This window comes from Molothrus ater, chromosome 18 (assembly GCF_012460135.2).
Source record: "Molothrus ater isolate BHLD 08-10-18 breed brown headed cowbird chromosome 18, BPBGC_Mater_1.1, whole genome shotgun sequence".
NCBI lineage: Eukaryota > Metazoa > Chordata > Aves > Passeriformes > Icteridae > Molothrus > Molothrus ater.
The window spans coordinates 12,337,513-12,355,580 of NC_050495.2; the positions used below are offsets into that span (position 1 = coordinate 12,337,513).

Here is an 18,068-nt window from a genome sequence, read left to right on the forward strand (position 1 = left end):
ATTAGAAACGGAGTGCTAAAAAGGGATCAATGTGATCAGTATTGGAAACGGAGTGCCAAAGAGGGACCGAATCAGTGTGATCAATATTGGAAACGGAGTGCCAAAAAAGGACCACATCGCCATGATCAGTATTGGAAACGGAGTGCCAAAAAGGGATCAATGTGATCAGTATTGGAAATGGAGTGCCAAAAAGGGATTAATGTGATCAATATTTGAAACGGAGTGCCAAAAAAGGACCACATCGCTGTGATCAATATTGGAAATGGCGGCCAAAAAGGGATCAATATGATCAGTATTGGAAATGGAGTGCCAAAGAGGGACCGAATCGGTGTGATCAGTATTGGAAACGGAGTGCCAAAAAAAGGACCACATCGCCGTGATCAGTATTGGAAACGGAGTGCCAAAAAGGGATCAATGTGATCAGTATTGGAAACGGAGTGCCAAAGAGGGACCGAATCAGTGTGATCAATATTGGAAACGGAGTGCCAAAAAAGGACCACATCGCCGTGATCAGTATTGGAAATCGAGTGCCAAAAAAGGACCACATCGCCGTGATCAATATTGGAAACGGAGTGCCAAAAAGGGATCAATGTGATCAGTATTAGAAACGGAGTGCTAAAAAGGGATCAATGTGATCAGTATTGGAAACGGAGTGCCAAAGAGGGACCGAATCGGTGTGATCAATATTGGAAATGGAGTGCCAAAAAAGGGATCAATATGATCAGTATTGGAAATGGAGTGCCAAAGAGTGACCGAATCGGTGTGATCAGTATTGGGAATGGTGACCAGAAAGGGCCAATACATTGATGTGGATCGATATTGGAAAGTAGGTGCCAAAAAGGGATTGCACTGGTGTGATCAATATTGGACACAGCGGCCAGAAGGGGACTGAATCAGTGTGATCAATGTTGGAAACAGAGTGCCAAAAAGGGACCTCATCAATGTGATCAATATTGGAAAGGGGGAACCAAAAAGGGACCACATCAGTATGATCAATATCGGAAATGGGGGCCAAAAAGGGGCGTCATCAATGTGTATCAGTATTGGGAACAGAGTGCCAAAATGGGACTGCATCAGTGTGATCAGTATTGGAAAGGGGGTTACCCAAAAGGGACCTCATCAATGTGTATCAATATTGGAAATGGAGTGCCAAAAAGGGATTGAATGAGTGTGATCAATATTGGAAATGGGGTGCCAAAAAGGGATCAATATCAGAAACGGAGTGCCAGAAAGGGACCACATCAGTGTGAACAGTATCGGGAAAGGAGTGCCAAAAAAGGGACCTCATCAATGTGATCAGTATTGGAAAGGAGGTGCCAAAAAGGGATCTCATCAATTTGTATCAATATTATAAAGGGGGTCCCAAAAAGGGTTCTCATCAATGTGTATCAGTATTGGAAACAGAGTGCCGAAAAGGGATCTCATCAATGTGTATTACTATTGGAAATGGAGTGCCAAAAAGGGATCTCATCAATGTGATCGATATTGGAAATGGGGCCAAAAAGGGACCTCATCAATGTGTATCAATACTGGGAACAGTGGCCAAAAAGGGATCAATGTGATCAATATCAGAAACAGAGTGCCAAAAAGGGACTGCATCAGTGTGATCAGTATTGGAAATGGGGGCCAAAAAGGGACTGAATCAGTGTGATCAATACTGGAAACAGAGTGCCAAAAAGTGATTGCATTAGTGTGATCAATTTTGGAATCAGAGTGCCAAAAAGAGATCTGATTAATATGTATCAGTATCAAAAATGGGGTGCTCAGCAGGATCTATCAATGTGTGTCAATATCAGAAAGGGGGTGTCCAAAGGGGGCTTAGAAAATGTATCAATATTGCAAAGGGGGGGGGCAGAAAGGGGGTGTCATCAATATGTATCAATATCAAAAATAGGGAGTACAGGGGGGACCATCCATGTGTATCGATATCAGAAAGGTGATTCCAAAAAGGGGACCTTTCAATGCATACCAAAAGCGAAAAAAGGGTGTCAAAAAGGGGCCTCATCAATGTGTATCAATAGCAAAAAGGGGGTGCCCAAAGGGGACCTTATCTAATCAATACCTAATGTGTATCAATACCTCAGAGGTGGTGCCCAAAGGGGACTTATCAAAATGTATTGAATATTGAATAGGGGGTGCCAAAAGGAGGCCGTTATCAGTGGGTATCAATATCTGAAAGGGGGAGCCCAAAGGGAACCTTATCAATGTGTATCAATACCTAAAAGAGGTGCACAAAGGGAACATATCAATGTGTAAAAATATCTTAAAATATACCAAAAGGAACTAATCAATGTGTAAAGGTCTCTTAAGGATAAACTGTCTAATTAAAAAATGACATTTAAATTATTTTTATTTTTAACTTAATAACTAATTACCTGTGTTCTGTAATGTGGTCTTTTTAATCTAATTGCACAATACTACTTAAAATTGTGAAGAAGGTAAAGAAGAAGGACTAGCTCCACTCTAAAACCTCTATCTTGTTTTATATATATATGTGTGTGTGTGTATCATTTTATATATATATAATTTCTATTATTATATAACAATATAAACAATATATAATATCTATTATATGTATTTTATACATATATAGCATTTTTATATATTCCTATATGCTAAAATCTTAAACTCTAAGTGTTCCACCCTGTGATATTACACACTTCTATTCAAACTCCACGCCCATAATCTTAGTTTTGTCATTCAATTTTGGAAGCCTTCTCCACGGCCTCAGGTCAAATGCAGTGTTCTCTTGAGGGTCAGTGCCTGTCAGCACAGAAAATCTAAAATTCTCAGTAGCTAAGGCTCTAACATACCAGTACCTAAAGGGGTGCACAGAGGGGACCTCATCAATAGGTAGAAATACCTGAAGTGGATCAATGAGTATCAATGTCCTGTGCCAGGGCCTGCCCACCCTCCCAGAGAGCAATTCCTTCCCCTTGTGCCACCTAACCCTGCTCTCTGCCAGTGGGAAACCACTCCCTGCCCATGTAAAAAAATCTCTTTTTTAATAAGCCCCCTTTTCCTTTACATGGGAAGATCATTTTTCCATGGGAGAAGCCATGTCCATGTTTCTGCCTCATTGCCCCGGCCACTGTCTCATTTCTTTCTTATTCCTTTCTCATTTCTTCCTCATTTCCAGGCCTCTCAGCTCCTGTCTGGGCTGCTTTTGCTGTGTTCCCAAGGCTCCAAAAATCACCCTGGATTGCACACAGCCAGCCCCCAAGGACACTGGATAAATGACAGGATCTCTGTGTTATAGATGCATATTATAATACTGTCTTTTCGCAAATTTTAAAATGTGTGGTGCTAAAGTAACTTTGTTATAAAGGTATTGTTTTTATTTCTGATGGTAATTAAGCTCAGTGAAATAGCTGATATCAGTGTGCTTGTGTTAAAATGCCTGCTGGGATGGGATAACACCCAGTGAACACAGGATGAGGACCCTGCTATTGATATTCCAATTATCAGCACTCACTGGCTGAAGGCAGTGTGGAGCAAGGCCCAAACACTGGAGGTGATAAAAAAGGACTAAAACCACAACCAAGGAATGTGCACACCCTAAAAAGGCAGATACAAGAAGAAGCCAGGCTAAACAATTCATGGAACTTATAAACTAGTCTGGGAAAAATTTTACTGTGCATAACTGTTTATGAATATGCAGCAGGCTGATATAAATAAAAGGTATTTAAGGGGTACCCCAAAGATAACAGGGTGTTCTTGGTTCAGTGCCAAATTGCACCCGGCCCTGATAACCTTAGCTCTGTGCTCCTTGTCCCCTATTGTCCTTTATTAAACTTTTTGGCCGTTCCCAGGAGAGTGGAGGTGTTTTTCACACACGGGTGCTGTGACTCAGGCCACCTCACGAGGCACTGTGCGTGTGTCTGGCAGGTGAAGGGGTGCTGCTGATTGTCACTGCTATTTGTGGCACCCTGGCATTGCAGGTGGCAGAGCAGAGCCGAGGCCAAGGCACCAGCAGAGACCTCGAGCACCTTCTGGTGTTAAAAACCCAGAGAGGAGAGAAGAACTGCCGGCTTTTAGTTCACTTTTTTATTTGGACCGTAATGCAAACAGGCATAAGTATTCCATAAAATCAGAAGATTGGGACTATACAGAGAGAGGTGCATGCTTCAGAACAACGTGGATATCTTGCAAACAGAGCCAGAGCCAGTCTGAGAGAGGGGCTGGAGCACGGGGGACGAATGGCAGAGATTTTAGCAGCATTGAGAGCTCAGAGGTAGGGGAAGAACCATGTTTCTGGCTGCTTAAAGCACTGGTAGGATCACACACAGCTCAGGTCACCCCACCCCTGCACAAACCTACCCTGGGATCACACAAAAAGCAGCTACAAAAGGAGCTCCCCCTGCCCCACACACACCTGGGGGATGGGATGCAAAGTGAGAGTGCCAGGCTCAAATCTTGGCATGGTTTCCTCGAGCGGATGAAGGCACAGTGACCTGAGGGTGTGAGGGGAGCAGGGAGCAGCCAGGCCTGGGAGCCCCAGCCAGCCCAGCAGGATTTACCCACATCTGAAGGGTTTACAATGGAAAATTTGGGAGTTCCCTGCCCCAAAGCTGCCACCTTGCCCAGCCCAGTCCCTGTCCTCACCGTGGCACCGCTGCTCTTCAGGAAAAGGCCACTGGAAAATGAAAGACTCCAACCCAACCTTTGAGTCTGAGACTGAAGGTGCCTGGGGGAGCCAAGGGGATAAATCCCTGCTCCTATTACAAAAATTAATTGGCACTGAATATCAAATTCCCCGGGCAGCTGGCAGAAGTGGTGTTTTTAACTCTGTGCAATGGAAAAAAGCGACGAGTCCTGGCTGAAAGTCACCGTGCTCTGCTCATCCTCTGCCTGGGGAATTGTGTGTGCACTCTGGAAAAGCTGCACACTGCTCACAAAGCACACACAGCCTGGGGTTTTTAAAGGCATTTCGAGGCAGCTGAGCATGGGAATTCGACCTTGGGAATTGTGGGGATTTGCCTATCTTGCAAGGTTTTAGCAAAGCAGGGATTTTGCACTGAATCTCTCTCACAGGGAGATTCTCCAACCCCATCCCTGTTCCTGAGCATCCTCTGGGCTGCTGGGAAGTGGCTTTTGTTAAGACAGGATTCCATGCCACGATCACACGGAGAGGAGAACACAAAAGCAGGCTCAGAAGCAAGGAGCATTAATGTCTCAGTCAATTAAGGCTGGTTTTGTTGCCCTTGATAAATTTTTAAAATCTCCGCCAGCAGTTATTGTAGGAACAAAAAGTTTGATTTAATCCAAATTTGATACACTGGCTGTTTGCTCTCTGTTTGCTTTCCTCACCCCAAAACCAACACATGAAAACAAAGCAGCAAAAAGGAGCCCTGAATTAGCTCTTCTTTTAGACCAACTTTTCAAGTATTTAGCCTTTCAATTTTCCAGGTATTAAGGATGCCCCTGGAAGGAAAATACTTTGCCTGGTGATTTTACCTCCCAGATTTCTGCACAGCCCTGCAGAGAGCTGCCCTGCATCCCAGTTCTTGCTTTTCCACAGCTCCAGAACAGCTCTGAAAGCTTTGGATACAAGAGTCTTGCCCAATTCCTCTCCACAGCAATGAGGAATAGCTGCAAAACTTCAGCCTGTAGGCTCCCGATAAACCAGGAATTCTCAGGGTCAGCATCACAGGTTTGATTTGCTCACTTTGAGGCTCTTCCTCCCCAAAATCTGGCCAGGTAGGATGTGGATGAGTGAGGCAGGAGAGCAGCAGCCCTGGCAGTGAGGTGCTGCCACCACTGCTCAGCTCTGAGCTCACAACCTCTTGGGGTTTTATTCCTGTGATTCCAGCGCTCAAATTTCCATCACAGCCAAACATCTGCAGGGGTGGAGGCCAGGAATTGCCAGTCTGCTTCATTTTCCCAGCAGGGAAACAAACAAAAGAAAAAAGGTGGATCTGCATGGCAATGCTTGGATATGCCACGAGTTTCCCAAGCTGATTTTCACCTTCCCTAAATTCTGTTTCACCTCTGGAACCAAGTGCTTTAAAGCAGCAGCTTTCTCCCTCTCCCCTGACTCCCTGCTGAGCACACATGGCCACATGGGAGAAGCTGGAGCTGGGATTTTCCTGGGAAGGGGGAGATTTCCCAGGGATTGCTGGAGCCATGCATTGCAGGCACGTGCAAGCGCAGATTGACACACGTAAAAATATTCGGAAATTGCTGCTGCTGCTGCTGCTGCTGCTGCTGTGCAAGCTGCCAAAATCCCCAGTGCCACTGAAGCCAGCAGGTGTGGAAGGCATTTTGGATCTGGGAGGACTTGGATTCCAGGCTGATTTTATCCAAGTGTAGGATTACAGGTTTTTCAAGAGCACTGGCCAAATTTTGCTCTCCCTGTTACAGCAGAAGGAATTGCTATAACAGGGAGTTTCAGCAAAGTTGAATGGTCCTGCAAATGTGTCTCCATCTGTTGTGTGAAGGGACTGTGCTCCCCTCTGGAACTGTCAATGCAATTGCAGAGTTATCAGAGCAGTTCTGAAGCTGAGAACGAGTCCCTGGTGGAAGCAGGAACAGAATCGAGTTTTGAGCATAAAATCATCCTTCCAAAAAATGGTGGGAACCCTCAGGGGGCAATGGAATGGCTTCAGTGGTCAGAAGTCAGGAGGCAGCAGCTTTGGCTTGGCCTTGGTGCAGGTCCATGAGGCTGTGAGCACAAACACAACCTCTCCCCCCAGTTTGACCAGAACGGGTTCTCCAGGGTGTGGGAGAGTTCCCAGCCCAGTCTGCACCCACACTGTGACCTCTCCCACCTCCATCCCCCTGTGGAACCCCAGCTCAGGGAGATGGGGCTGGGTTTGCTCCCAGTTACCCCAGGAGGAACAGGGAGCCCGAGGCAGGAGCAGTGCTGTGCTCCCTGCTCTGCTGCACTGCCAGTCCCTGTGCCCCCAGCAGGGCTGCCAAGGGAGGGATCCCAGGGGAAACAGCCAGCATGGGGCACAGGAATCACCACACACTGACAGGGCAGGAGCAGCCACAGGCTGGACACGGGGACATTGTCCCCTCTGTCCCCACAGCCTCCCTGCAGGGAGTGGCTGCTGGCCAGGACACAGCTGCAGGACTGCTGGCTGTGCACAGACACCTCAGATCCCTCAGATCCCTCAGATCCCCGTGCCCAGGGGGTGCACACAGTCCCTGCTCCCCTGGGGACACACAGGCACACAGGGGACAGGGACAGCACAGAGACACATCCTATTCTCTGGCCAGCTCAGCTCCTCTCGAGCAACAAGCTCAGGCCACAATGTGGAGGTGACAGCTCTGTGAGGCCACTCCTGGTGGCAGATGTCTCATTGTCCTGCCCTTGTCTCATTGTTTTACCCTTATCTCATTGTTTTACCCATTGTCTCATTGTTTTACCCTTGTCTCACTGTTTTACCCTTGTCTCACTGTTTTACCCTTGTCTCACTGTTTTGCCCCTGTCTCATTGTTTTGCTGTTGTCTCTCATAAACAGAAGAACAACAAACTCCCAGGGAGCCCTTCCCAGGAGATGAAACCTTGGAAATCACCAAGAGCACAGCACTGGATACTCATGCACTGAGTGGTTTTTCCCTGCTGGTGGGCACAGCAGGGTGGGAAAACACAGAACCTTTCCCCCTGGGATTTCAAATCCATATAATGACTCTCTGTGGACACTTGAAAGAACGAGGAAGTGAAATCTTTGCAAAAAAACCCACTTTGTAGTGTCTTGAAAATCAAACCTCCTTTTCAGAGAAGAGACTCTTTAACACCTGGAGAGTGAAAAGGAGCAGAGCTGCTCCAAACTGGGGTGGTGGTGATGGTGGAGACCCTCAGGAGAGCCACTGGGATGCTGGCCAGGCTGGGTCCATCAGGTCCAGCACAGGAGGGGTGGGCAGCAGGCACCCAGAGGGGACAGATTTGTCACCTGAGTGCCCCAGAGGCACAACCCCTGTGTGTGTGACCCCTGGAGCAGCTCAGGGCCCAGGCTGGGGCACACCCACCTCCCTCTGTGTTCATAGCAGAGATTTTGTGGCTACACCTGCACAGCAGAAAGGCCACAGGGAGACGAGCAGAGGCCAGGCTGGAAGAGCCACATCTCAGGAATAATAAAAGCACATCCACAAGTTTCTTTCCCCTGTTGCTAAGGGAGAAAATGGAGCTCGAGGGGAGTGTGAGGCCCCTGCAGGTGGAGGGGATGAAGGGGAGCAGTTCAGACGTCTGAGACTGACTCAACAGCAAAGAGTGAATCAAAATTCCCAGTGGTGCAGCTTGTGAGGAGCCAGCAGGAGCACAGGCAGCTCGGAGCCCTGGGGGGGTTTAACCTCATGGACCTTCATGGCAGGGAGGGGTTTCTGCTCCAGGTCCAGGCAAGGAGCCCTAAACCAGCATTTCCCCTCCAGGTGTTTGCTGAGCTCTGCCTGCCTGGCCCAGAGCCTCTGCAGACCCTGCTGGCTCCCCTGGGAGGGGACATGGAGCTGATGAGCTTTGGGATGCACTAAAAGCAGAATAATCCAGCTCAGACACAGGCTGCAGGTGGGAGGGGGTACAGCAGGGCAGGCAGGAGGCAGGACAGTGGGAAACCTTGCCAGCAGCACGGTGGGAGCTGGGAAGAGGACAAAGAGATGTTTCTTTGGGCATTACCTCCTCCTCCTCCTCATCATCAGGTGGCATCTTCCCTTCTTCTAAAGGAGAACCAGAGCATAAAGCAGGAGCCAGAATTTCCCAGAAGAAGAGGATGAGTCTGATTTTCTTTCTGATTTTCTTTCTGATTTTAGCTTTGTTCCTCCAGCCCCAAGATGGGGGGTCAAGCTTGCTGCAAATTCCCAGCTCTGAAGCCAGGGAGTTTTCTCCCAGAGAGGACCTCTCCCAGACTCACACATCCCAAGCCAAGGGGCCCATCCCTCTGCCTGCCCTGGGTTTGGGGTGGGCTGTCCTTTCCTCCGTGCTCCCCAGCTTTCCCCTGCAGGTCCCCAATGCCGAGGCAGTGTCACAGAGCCGGCCGTGTGTCCCAGCCCTGCTCAGCTCTGGCCACACCGTGGCAGCATTTATTCGTTTTATCCCGTGTTGGATGCTCAGCTGGCACCAGCAGACCTGGATCTCAAATTCTCCCGGTGCCTGGAGCCCTTTTGCTCCTGGGTTTTGGGCTAGAGATGTTTCAGGGATTCAGGGAGTCGAAGTTGCAGAAGGTGTCCCAGCCCACGGAGATGTGGCAGGAGATCCTGGCTGCAGGTGGGAATAACAGCACAGCCTGGGATGGTGGGGTTTGTTCCAAGGGCTGGGAGAGTGGCAGAGCTCCTGCAGCCCTTTCTGTGCTGCCTTTAGCTCAGGGCAGGAGAACTGAGCCCTGTGAAAGCTCCTGGGCAATCCCTGTGCTGTCAGCAGTTCAGCAACTCAGCTCCTCATATCCAGGATATCCATGCACAGCTGGGCACAGCAGGGCAGGAGGGGAGCATCAGCAGCTGCCACCTCAAGATGCCAACCCTGCATGCCTGCCTCCAGCAAGAGCTGCAGCCATGTCCTGCTGTCCTTGTGCTGACAGTGAGGGAGGACAAAGCTGGGATGGGCAGAGCCAAAAAACGCTGAGGTTCAATCCCTGGATGGGCCATTCATCACGAGCTGGGCTGGATCCTTGTGGGTCCCTTCCAGTTCAGAATGTTCTGTGATTCTCCAGGGTGCAGCAGCAGGAAGGACACACAAGGTCACGTTTGCTTTCCCTTGCAGACAGCTTTTCTCTGTTAGAGCCTTTCTGTTTCCTCCAACCTTTCTGTGGTTGTGTTAAATTGCTTTTGGGGCCAGGCTCTTGCAGCAGGGCCGAGGTGTGAGCGTGTCAGAGCCCAGCACCTTTGCAGCTGATCTCACCTCCCTTCTCACAGGAGCTGTCCTGGCTGAGACAGCTCGTGCCACTGGCAGGTGGCACAGAGGGGCCTCACCCCCAGAATGCCACACACGTCTCTCTTGGCAGGCAGGTGGCTCCACAGTGGCACTTTCTGCTCCCTGAAATGTGGAAAGGGCTGGCATCTGCTGTCCCAGAAGTGCTCATGAGATGTGCTAAGAGCTCTGGGATTTCATGATTCCTCTGTTGGCACATCCTCACCAAAGACCTGGAGCCTCCATCCCCCTCCAAGTGCTGCCTTTGTTCCCTCTGGGAGCTGCTTCTGTCCCGTCCTCATGGTTTTCCAGGCTCACCTGGGAGGGGGATCAGGGTGTGCAAAGCTCTGGGTGCAGCCAGAATGGCTGCAGATCAAATATTCCATGCAAAACTCCCTGGAGAAGTCACTGCCAGGAGCTTTTCCTCGGCCTGCACATCAGCCTGTGTGCTCAGAGCTTGTGGGAGAACTTCCATGGCAGCAAAAGTTGGGAGTGAGCAAAAGGAGAGGCTCACAGGGAGCAGGAAAAGAGAGCAGGAGAAGAGAGACAGAGCAGGGCCCATTTAGGAGCAATCATGACACATAAATCAGATGAAAAACCACACAGCTGTACCCAGGATGCTTGGGGATGAATAAAATTCAAGGGAATTGCACATCATCTGCCCCCAGCCTCGGGCATATGCCCAGGTTTGCCCATATCCAGAGAAAAGCCATGAAAACACAAAGATTCAGCCAAGCCCTGAGCTGGGGAACGAGGCAGCTTGGCAGGAACAACCCCCAGCTCTGGACAAGCAACAAGACCTCGCCATTGCCCAGCCCCTGCCACCTCTGCTCACCCCCAGGAACTCCCACAAATGATCACAAAGGTGGTGATTTCATGCAGCTGCAAAATGCCCTCACGGGAAGGAGGGGAAGTGTGGAATTCTGAAAAGAGCCACTGCAGGTTATAAAGCCATCCAACTCCAGTGGGGAAATCCAGGGGAGGGGAAGGAGGTGAAAAGAAATGGCCACAGGACAAGAGCAAGAGAAGGAAGAAGGAAAGGAAATAAAAGTCATCATCATCATCATCATCATCATCATCAGGACACAAGAACAGGACGAGAGACAGAGCGCTTTCCATGGGCAGTTCCCCTGGGAAAGGAGCCACCGTGTCCGTGAAATACAAAACCCAGTGCCCTCCAGCTGGAGGGGGCAGCAGGTGCTGGGACTGGTTTGGCATCCCCTGGGGGCGAAGGGTCCAGTTAGGAGCAGAAAACCCTGCAAGGGAAAGGGGAGAAAGGCTGGCCTTAGAGGGAGCAGTGGGGAGCACCGGGATCACCCCGACCTGGCCTTTCCGTGTGGTGGGCAGGAGTTTACAGAGCTGGGGGGCTGGGCAGGAAGGTGGCCTTTAGCCCTATCCACAGGTGGGAAACTGAGGCACTCTGGTAGAGTCCAGACCCCAGAGGATGTGATTCCTTGGAGAAAAATTCCTGCCAAGCCTCAGGGATGTGGGGAAACCCATTCCAGGCACTACACAAGGAAGGGGCTTCACCCCAAGCTGCCAAGGGCCAGCACAAGGAGCACGATCCGTGCAGCTGCCCCAGTCTTTATCCTAAGTAATCCTTCTGCTCAGCCAGGGAAAATCCCACCACGACCAAGCTGAGCAAATGGCAGGACTTGGTGGAGCAGAAACAAACACGGCAAATGTCAAAATTTCTTTCTTTTTTTTTTTTTTTTTTTTTTTTTTTTTTTTTTTTTTTTTTACTTCTGGTTGTTTTTGCAGCATCAGGGAGAAAAATCTCTGGATCTTTCCTGAAGGGGCATGGAGAGCTGAACAACACCTGGAGCCAGCCAGGCTTCCCTGCAGCTGGGGAGAGTCACCCCTGCCTGTGGGTTTTGCCAGCCTGGAAGCAGGCAGAACCATTTTCCTTTGCATGGGATTGTCAGGTCTGAGCACATCAGTGCAATAAATTGGGAAGCTGGGGGGATTTATCCTAGAGAGGTGACAGCTATTCCAGAGCAAAAATCAGTGCCTTCCTCAGCCTCTGCTTCAAGGTGTGCACAAAAACCAAAGCTTCCTTCCCCATCCTTCCTTCCCCATCCTTTCCCAGCCCGTGAGGTGGCTGCAGGGGTTAAAACAAAGGTGTGGACTCACTCATCCGTGTCTTTTTTGCTCTCCTCGATGAAGGCAATGGACTCGGATCTAAGGCGGTTTGTCACCTCGTACGTGCGCAGGGTGACTCCAAAAATATCCTCGTGGTACCGGCTGTCATCCTGGGAGGGAGGGTGGCAGAGGGAAAAAGGGCATTTGTGAGCACTCAGGGTCAGCCCCAGCAAAATCCTGCGTGGTGGGGAGGCAGCAAAAGCGCGGGAGAGGGTTTGGGGTTTGTCACGAGGGGACAGAGTGACCTTCCCAAGGTCACACCCTGGGCACAGTGGGGCTGTTCTGGGCATCAGAACTCCCTCAGCTGCTGGAAATTCCTGGCTGGCAGAGGCACAGTCTGTGGACAGGCAGAGGCTCTGGGCTCCCTTGGATGGGGCCTGGGTGGAGGTGGGGACATGGTTCAGAAGGGGAAATCCCATGGGAATCATGGGATTATCAATAATGGGAGCTGAGTTATCCTTCTGTGGAGAAGCAGAGCTGTTCCAGCACCCACCCGTCGGTCTGTGTCCCAAACTGAGCTCACTTAAGCTTCAGCTGCATCATCTGTGTCTGGCACGGGGTGCCCAGACAGGGAGATTTGCAGCAGGGACCCACAAGATGCCCTGATAAATCCATTTATTGACAGATGGCCAACAAGCCCTGCCGGGGGCGCCCAAAAGCGCTGGCACTGGTGCTCAGCCCGCTGCCCAGAGGAGCCAGATGACCTCCCTGTGCACAGAAACCTTTGGCATGTCCCCCTGCTGACCCTCCCTGGGCACAGGGGCAGGCAGCAGGTGCAGTGCCCCTGGCAGGAGTGGCAGTGGTGGCACGCTGCAGACAGCACTCACCCGCAGCTTGCTGAGGAAGGCTCCTGCCTCCTCTGCTGACAGCTGGCCCTGCTGCCTCACGATGAGCTGCACGGCCTTGAGGACGTCCCCGGCCATGGTGACATCCCCGCAGACGTAGATGTGGCCTCCCTGCTCCTTCAGAGCTTTGAACACGGTCTGGGCCAGCTGCTCCTGTAACACGTCCTGCACGTATTTCTGAGAGATGAGGAGGGAGCCGGGATTAACTCGGGTTTGTCCTGCCCTGGGGGCAGCATTGAGGGGTGGCCCCTCTTTGGGGGACACAGCTGTGCCTTGCAGCACCCACAGTGACAAAAAAGAGATGGGGACAGCAGCAAAGCATCCTTCTGCTCTTGCATGGACACACCTGCACCATCTCTTCCATTGCCAGGCCTGTTCAGTCCCAGTGGGAATTTGGAGCAGGTATTTGCAGTGGCTGTGGGTCACTCCACTGGGTGATACCCTTTCCCCTTTCCCCTTTCCTTTCCCCTTTCCCCTTTCCTTTCCTCACCTTTCCTCTCCTTTCCCCATTCCTTTCCCTTTTCCTTTCCCCTTTCCCCTTTTCCCTTTCCTTTCTCCTTTTCCCTCTCCTTTTTCCCCTCCTCCCTTTTCCCATTCTCCTTTCCCCTCCTCCTCTCCCACCTGGATGGCAGCAGGAACAACCTGGGCACACATTCTGGCTGGCACTGGGATGGTGACACGCTCTGGGAATGGTGCCCACAGGGAAGGGACAACCCTGCCCATTTCTGTGCCCCAGGGATGAGCCACCAGTGGCCAGGGACCCTGCCCAGGCTGGGCAGCATTCCCGGGGCCATGCCCACCTTTGGTCTGTCGGGTTCCCGGGAATAGGCCGTGTACAGCTCTCTGAAGACACCCTGGCTCTTGGCAAACAGCGTCTCCTCCTTGTAGATGTGGTCAATCCTGGACTGCCGGCAGCCAAACACCAGCACCATGGGGCACGGCTTCAGCCCTGGGGACAGCGTGGGGACAGCTCTCAGCCCGGGGACACCAATTCCCACGAGGGGCCACCAGTTCCCACCAGCCACCTCCAATTCCCACCAGCCACCTCCAATTCCCATGAGACATCTCCAATTCCCACGAGACATCTCCAATTCCCACCAGCCACCTCCAATTCCCACGAGTCGCCTCCCTCCACACTGCCACCAGATCTGCTGGGACACCCCCAGCAGGGCGGGACCCCCATCCCAGCACCCCAACCAAGGGTTCCCAAAACCTGTGTGAGGTGAGGAAGAGGATGGCCCCACCCAAAATCTGTGTGAGGTCAAACAGGGGGCAGCTCTACCCAAAATCTGTGGGGTGAGGAAGAGCACAGCCTCACCCAAATCTATGTGAGATGAGGAAGAGGATGGCCCCACCCAAAATCTGTGTGAGGTGAGGAAGGATGGCCCTGCCCAAAATGAGGTGAAGAAGAGGATGGCCTCACCCAAAATCTGTGTGAGGTGAGGAAGAGGAAGGACGGCCTCACCCAAAATCTGTGAGGGGAGGAAGAGGACAGCCCTACCCAAAATCTGTGTGAGGTGAGGAAGAGGATGGCCCCACCCAAAATCTGTGTGAGGTGAAACAGGGGACAGCTCTATCCAAAATCTGTGCGAGGTGAGGAAGAGGATGGCCCCACCCAAAATCTGTGAGGCGAGGAAGGACGGCCCCACCCAAACTCCGTGAGGTGAGGAAGAGGACGGCCCCACCCAATCTGTGTGAGGTGAGGAAGAGGAGGGCCCCACCTTTGTGCTGGATGTCGAAGAGCCGCTGCTGCCAGAAGCTGCGGAAGGGGGCGATGCCGGTGCCGGGGCCGATGAGGATGCAGGGCACCTGGGGGTCCTGGGGCAGGTGGAACCCGGGGGCACTGCACACAGAAAAGCTCCAGTTAAACACCAGCAGGGTGTTCCCTCTGCCCACAGCCAGCTCCCAGAGAATGAGGGGCAGAAAATGAGGTGAAATCCCAGGATGTGGCATTTTGTGCAGAATTTCCCTCAAAGGGGAACCATTTGCTCACAAACCCAGCCCTGTTTTCTCCCACACTGTGACAACAATTGAGGGCAGAGAGCACATCCTGGGAGGGGTTTCACCCCCTCCTCTTCAGGCCTGGCCTCTGTGGGTCACTCACCCTCGTACAAAGCAGGGCACCACTTCATCCGTCTGGATCCGACTGAGCCACGAGGAGCACACTCCATGGTGGATGGGTCCCTCTCCATCTGGGAAGGGAGGGAGGGAGGGAGGGAGCGAGGGAGGGAAGGAGGTCTGTACATGGCACATCACTGTTTTCTTTCCTAAAACCCTCTCTGCTACATCCTGCATGAACACCTCCCTGAAACATTCATATCTCAGCATCCATTCTCCAAGAACTTGGCAGAGTTTTGCACTTGGATCCCTCTGTGGAGCTACCCAGGACCCTGACCTGGCAGAGCTGGACCTCCACAATGCTTAGGGAGCACACAGCTCTCCTTTGAGCATTTTTGGCAGGAGCAGCATTGTGATGCACCCAGACACAAACCCTCCATGGCAGCGCCACTGTCCTCCCTGTGTCCTGCAGAGCACCAGGATTGTGCCCATCCACACCATGACCGTGCCTGGACACATCAGTGTCACTGCTGCACAGGTTTTGCTACTAGGAATGTGGATTTTAGGGTGGGCAAACAATCCTACATGGAGCTTGGGTTATGGACCTGCCTGTCTCAGGTTGAAAGGTGTAGCTGGGGGTGTGTGTTCTGTCCCCATCTGTCAGAGCTGGGGCAGTTCTCTGCTGTCCATGGGGCAGTTTTTCCTTTATCTCTCCCCCAGCCAATCCTCCCTGCAGGAGATCTCTGCTGTCCATGGCCACTGAGTGTCCCTGCAGGGCTGATCCAATTCCATCATCCCATGGGGAGATGCTGCGCCCAGGGCAGGAGCCAAGCATTCCTACCTGGATCCAATGTGAGCCTGGCACAGCACAGCAGCCTTTGCCCAGTGCATTGCCAGAGGAGCAGCTTCTGCTGCCCTGCATTGCCAGAGGGAGCCCAGGCCCATCTCCAGCAGCCCTGGAGCTGCAGAGGAAAACTCCCCCCTTGTGCAGGATCCCTGCTCCAGCAGCAGCACAGCTGGCACTGCAGGAGGGCTGAGCCCCCATGGGATGGGGCTGTGCCACCCCCTGACACACAGGGGGACAGGGCATGGTCTGACTCTGGCAGTGGGTTTTTTTGTTCTTTGTATTGCATTTGTATTTTTAATTTTCCTCGTAAAGAACTGTTATTCCTATTCCCATATCTTTACCTGAGAGCCCCTTAATTTCCAAATTATAATAATTCAGACACAGGGGGTTTACATTTTCCATTTCAGGGGAGGCTCCTGCCTTCCTTAGCAGACACTTGGCTATTCAAACCAAGACACCACTCCAGAAGTGTCACCTCTGTGTCACTGCCACTCTCCATGCCATGGGCCAGCAGTGGTTTGGGGGAATCTACTCTTGCAGCAGGCAGAAGGGCCTCCAAGGCACATCTCCCTGCCCGAGGTTTGCTGTGGCTGCCCCTGTGCTGTTTCCCCCAGAGCCCAGCCCTGGGGCGGTACCTCGGGTGCGGTAGGACACCACAGCCACGGTGAGGTGCACCTCCCCTGGGTACATCTCTGGGGATGAGCTGATGGAGTAGTAGCGAGGCTGCAGGAGGGGCAGCTGGGTCAGCAGCAGCGTGGAGGGCATCTGCACCGAGGGGAACTCCTCCAGCACCTCCACAATCGTGGGGTTCTTGGACCACTTCCACTCCTCGTACTCCTGCAAGCCCTGGGAAAGAGAGAGGGAGAGAGGAGAGAGCTGCAGGATCCACCTTTTCCAGCTGATATCCCAGGAGGTCCGTGGCAAAGCTGGCAGTGAAGGCACCATGAGCCCTGCTCAGGGCTGGAGACTCAGCCTAAGCACAGTGTGGGATGGAAATGCCTGGCTGGGCTGTGATTGCCCCCAGGCCCTTGCAGAACCTGGGGCTTGGGCTCTTTACCTTGCTGAGCACCTGCAGACGTTTCTTCTCCTTGTCACTGGTGGCCAGCAGAGCAAACTGCTGCAGCAGCAGCGGGGTGGGAGGGGTGGTGATGTCCAGGTAGTACTTGAAGGCCTGGAAGATGGTGCAGGGTGGGACACGGTTCTCGTCTGTCCAGTTACTGATGACACCTGCCAGGAGGGAATTCAGCACGAGCTTGATGAGCAGCAGGGCCAAGGTGGGCAAATCCTGGTTCTTATCCCCCTCTGAGGCACTGGATTAGGGTTTTCCATCTCAGGCAGGGAATCAGGAAATCCCTGAAATCCAGTGTTGGGATGGCCCCTCCACATCCCTTAATTCTTCTTCCCAGTCCTAGACATTGCCCTTTCTAAGGGAATATAAACACCTTTAGTTTTGCCATGGAAAATCTTCCCCAGGGCCCTGCCCACCCTTCTGTCACAGACATCTTTTATGAAAAATCCTTTCCTTAGGACTTTTCTCCTGAGAAGCTGAGAGGCCTCAAGAACAAAATGTAACCAATGGTTATCTGCTGCTGTGGAATGCAACAGGTGCATCTGGGATGGGGCTCATGTGGCTGTTTCTAATTAAGGGCCAATCACAGTCCAGCTGTCTGGAGTGTCTCAGTCAGTCACAAGCCTTTGTTATCATTCCTTCTTTTCTATTCTTAGCCAGCCTTCTGATGAAATCCTTTCTTCTATTCTTTTAGTATAGTTTTAATATAATATATATATCATAAAATAATAAATCAAGCCTTCTGAAACATGGAGTCAGATCCTCGTCTCTTCCCTCATCCTGGGACCCCTGTGACCACTGTCACACCCTCCAAACCTTGCTCCACATCCCAAGTGCAGACAAGCAATGGCTCTGGGCAGGGCAGGGATGAAGGAGGAGCTCCCAATCCACACAAACACAGCAGGCAGATGAACATAATTTTCCTAGGGCCACCCACCTCCCTGAGGAGCTACAAAAACTTCAGGGAAAGGAGGAGAGAGGCCACCTGTGCTCCCTGGTTACCTAGAGCCGTGCTCCTCTCCTCCAGCAGCTCCACCTTCACCAGCTGGTTGGTTGGAGGGGCATCCTCAAGCCTGTCGATGAGGGCATTGACCAAGTCCTCGTGGTTGCCCGGGAAGACGCCCAGGTGGTCCCCGGGCTGGTACTGCAGCTCCTGGTGCCCGTTGGTGTGCAGGCGCAGGAAAATCGTCAGGCGGCTGCAGGGCAAGGAGCAAAAGCAGGAAAAAGTGGTTTGGGGGATCCTTCCCCAAAATCACTGACTTT

At 51.9% G+C, this 18,068-nt stretch overlaps 1 protein-coding gene across 2 annotated transcripts in view; it reads right to left on the bottom strand.

Moving 5' to 3' along the window:
* Positions 1–4,032: 4,032 nt before the first annotated feature.
* The window catches only part of NOS1 (nitric oxide synthase 1), a 71,479-nt gene continuing 57,443 nt past the window's right edge, over positions 4,033–18,068 (bottom strand). For both annotated transcript variants that reach the window (XM_036393071.2, XM_036393069.2), the window contains exons 21-29: positions 17,808–18,001; positions 16,794–16,963; positions 16,372–16,582; positions 14,936–15,023; positions 14,553–14,674; positions 13,632–13,780; positions 12,814–13,008; positions 11,978–12,096; positions 4,033–11,100 (exon numbers count right to left, since the gene is read on the bottom strand). In XM_036393071.2, coding sequence (XP_036248964.1) covers positions 11,085–11,100; positions 11,978–12,096; positions 12,814–13,008; positions 13,632–13,780; positions 14,553–14,674; positions 14,936–15,023; positions 16,372–16,582; positions 16,794–16,963; positions 17,808–18,001 — 1,264 coding nt within the window. In that variant the 3' untranslated portion in view covers positions 4,033–11,084. The remainder of the gene's footprint in view (positions 11,101–11,977; positions 12,097–12,813; positions 13,009–13,631; positions 13,781–14,552; positions 14,675–14,935; positions 15,024–16,371; positions 16,583–16,793; positions 16,964–17,807; positions 18,002–18,068) is intronic.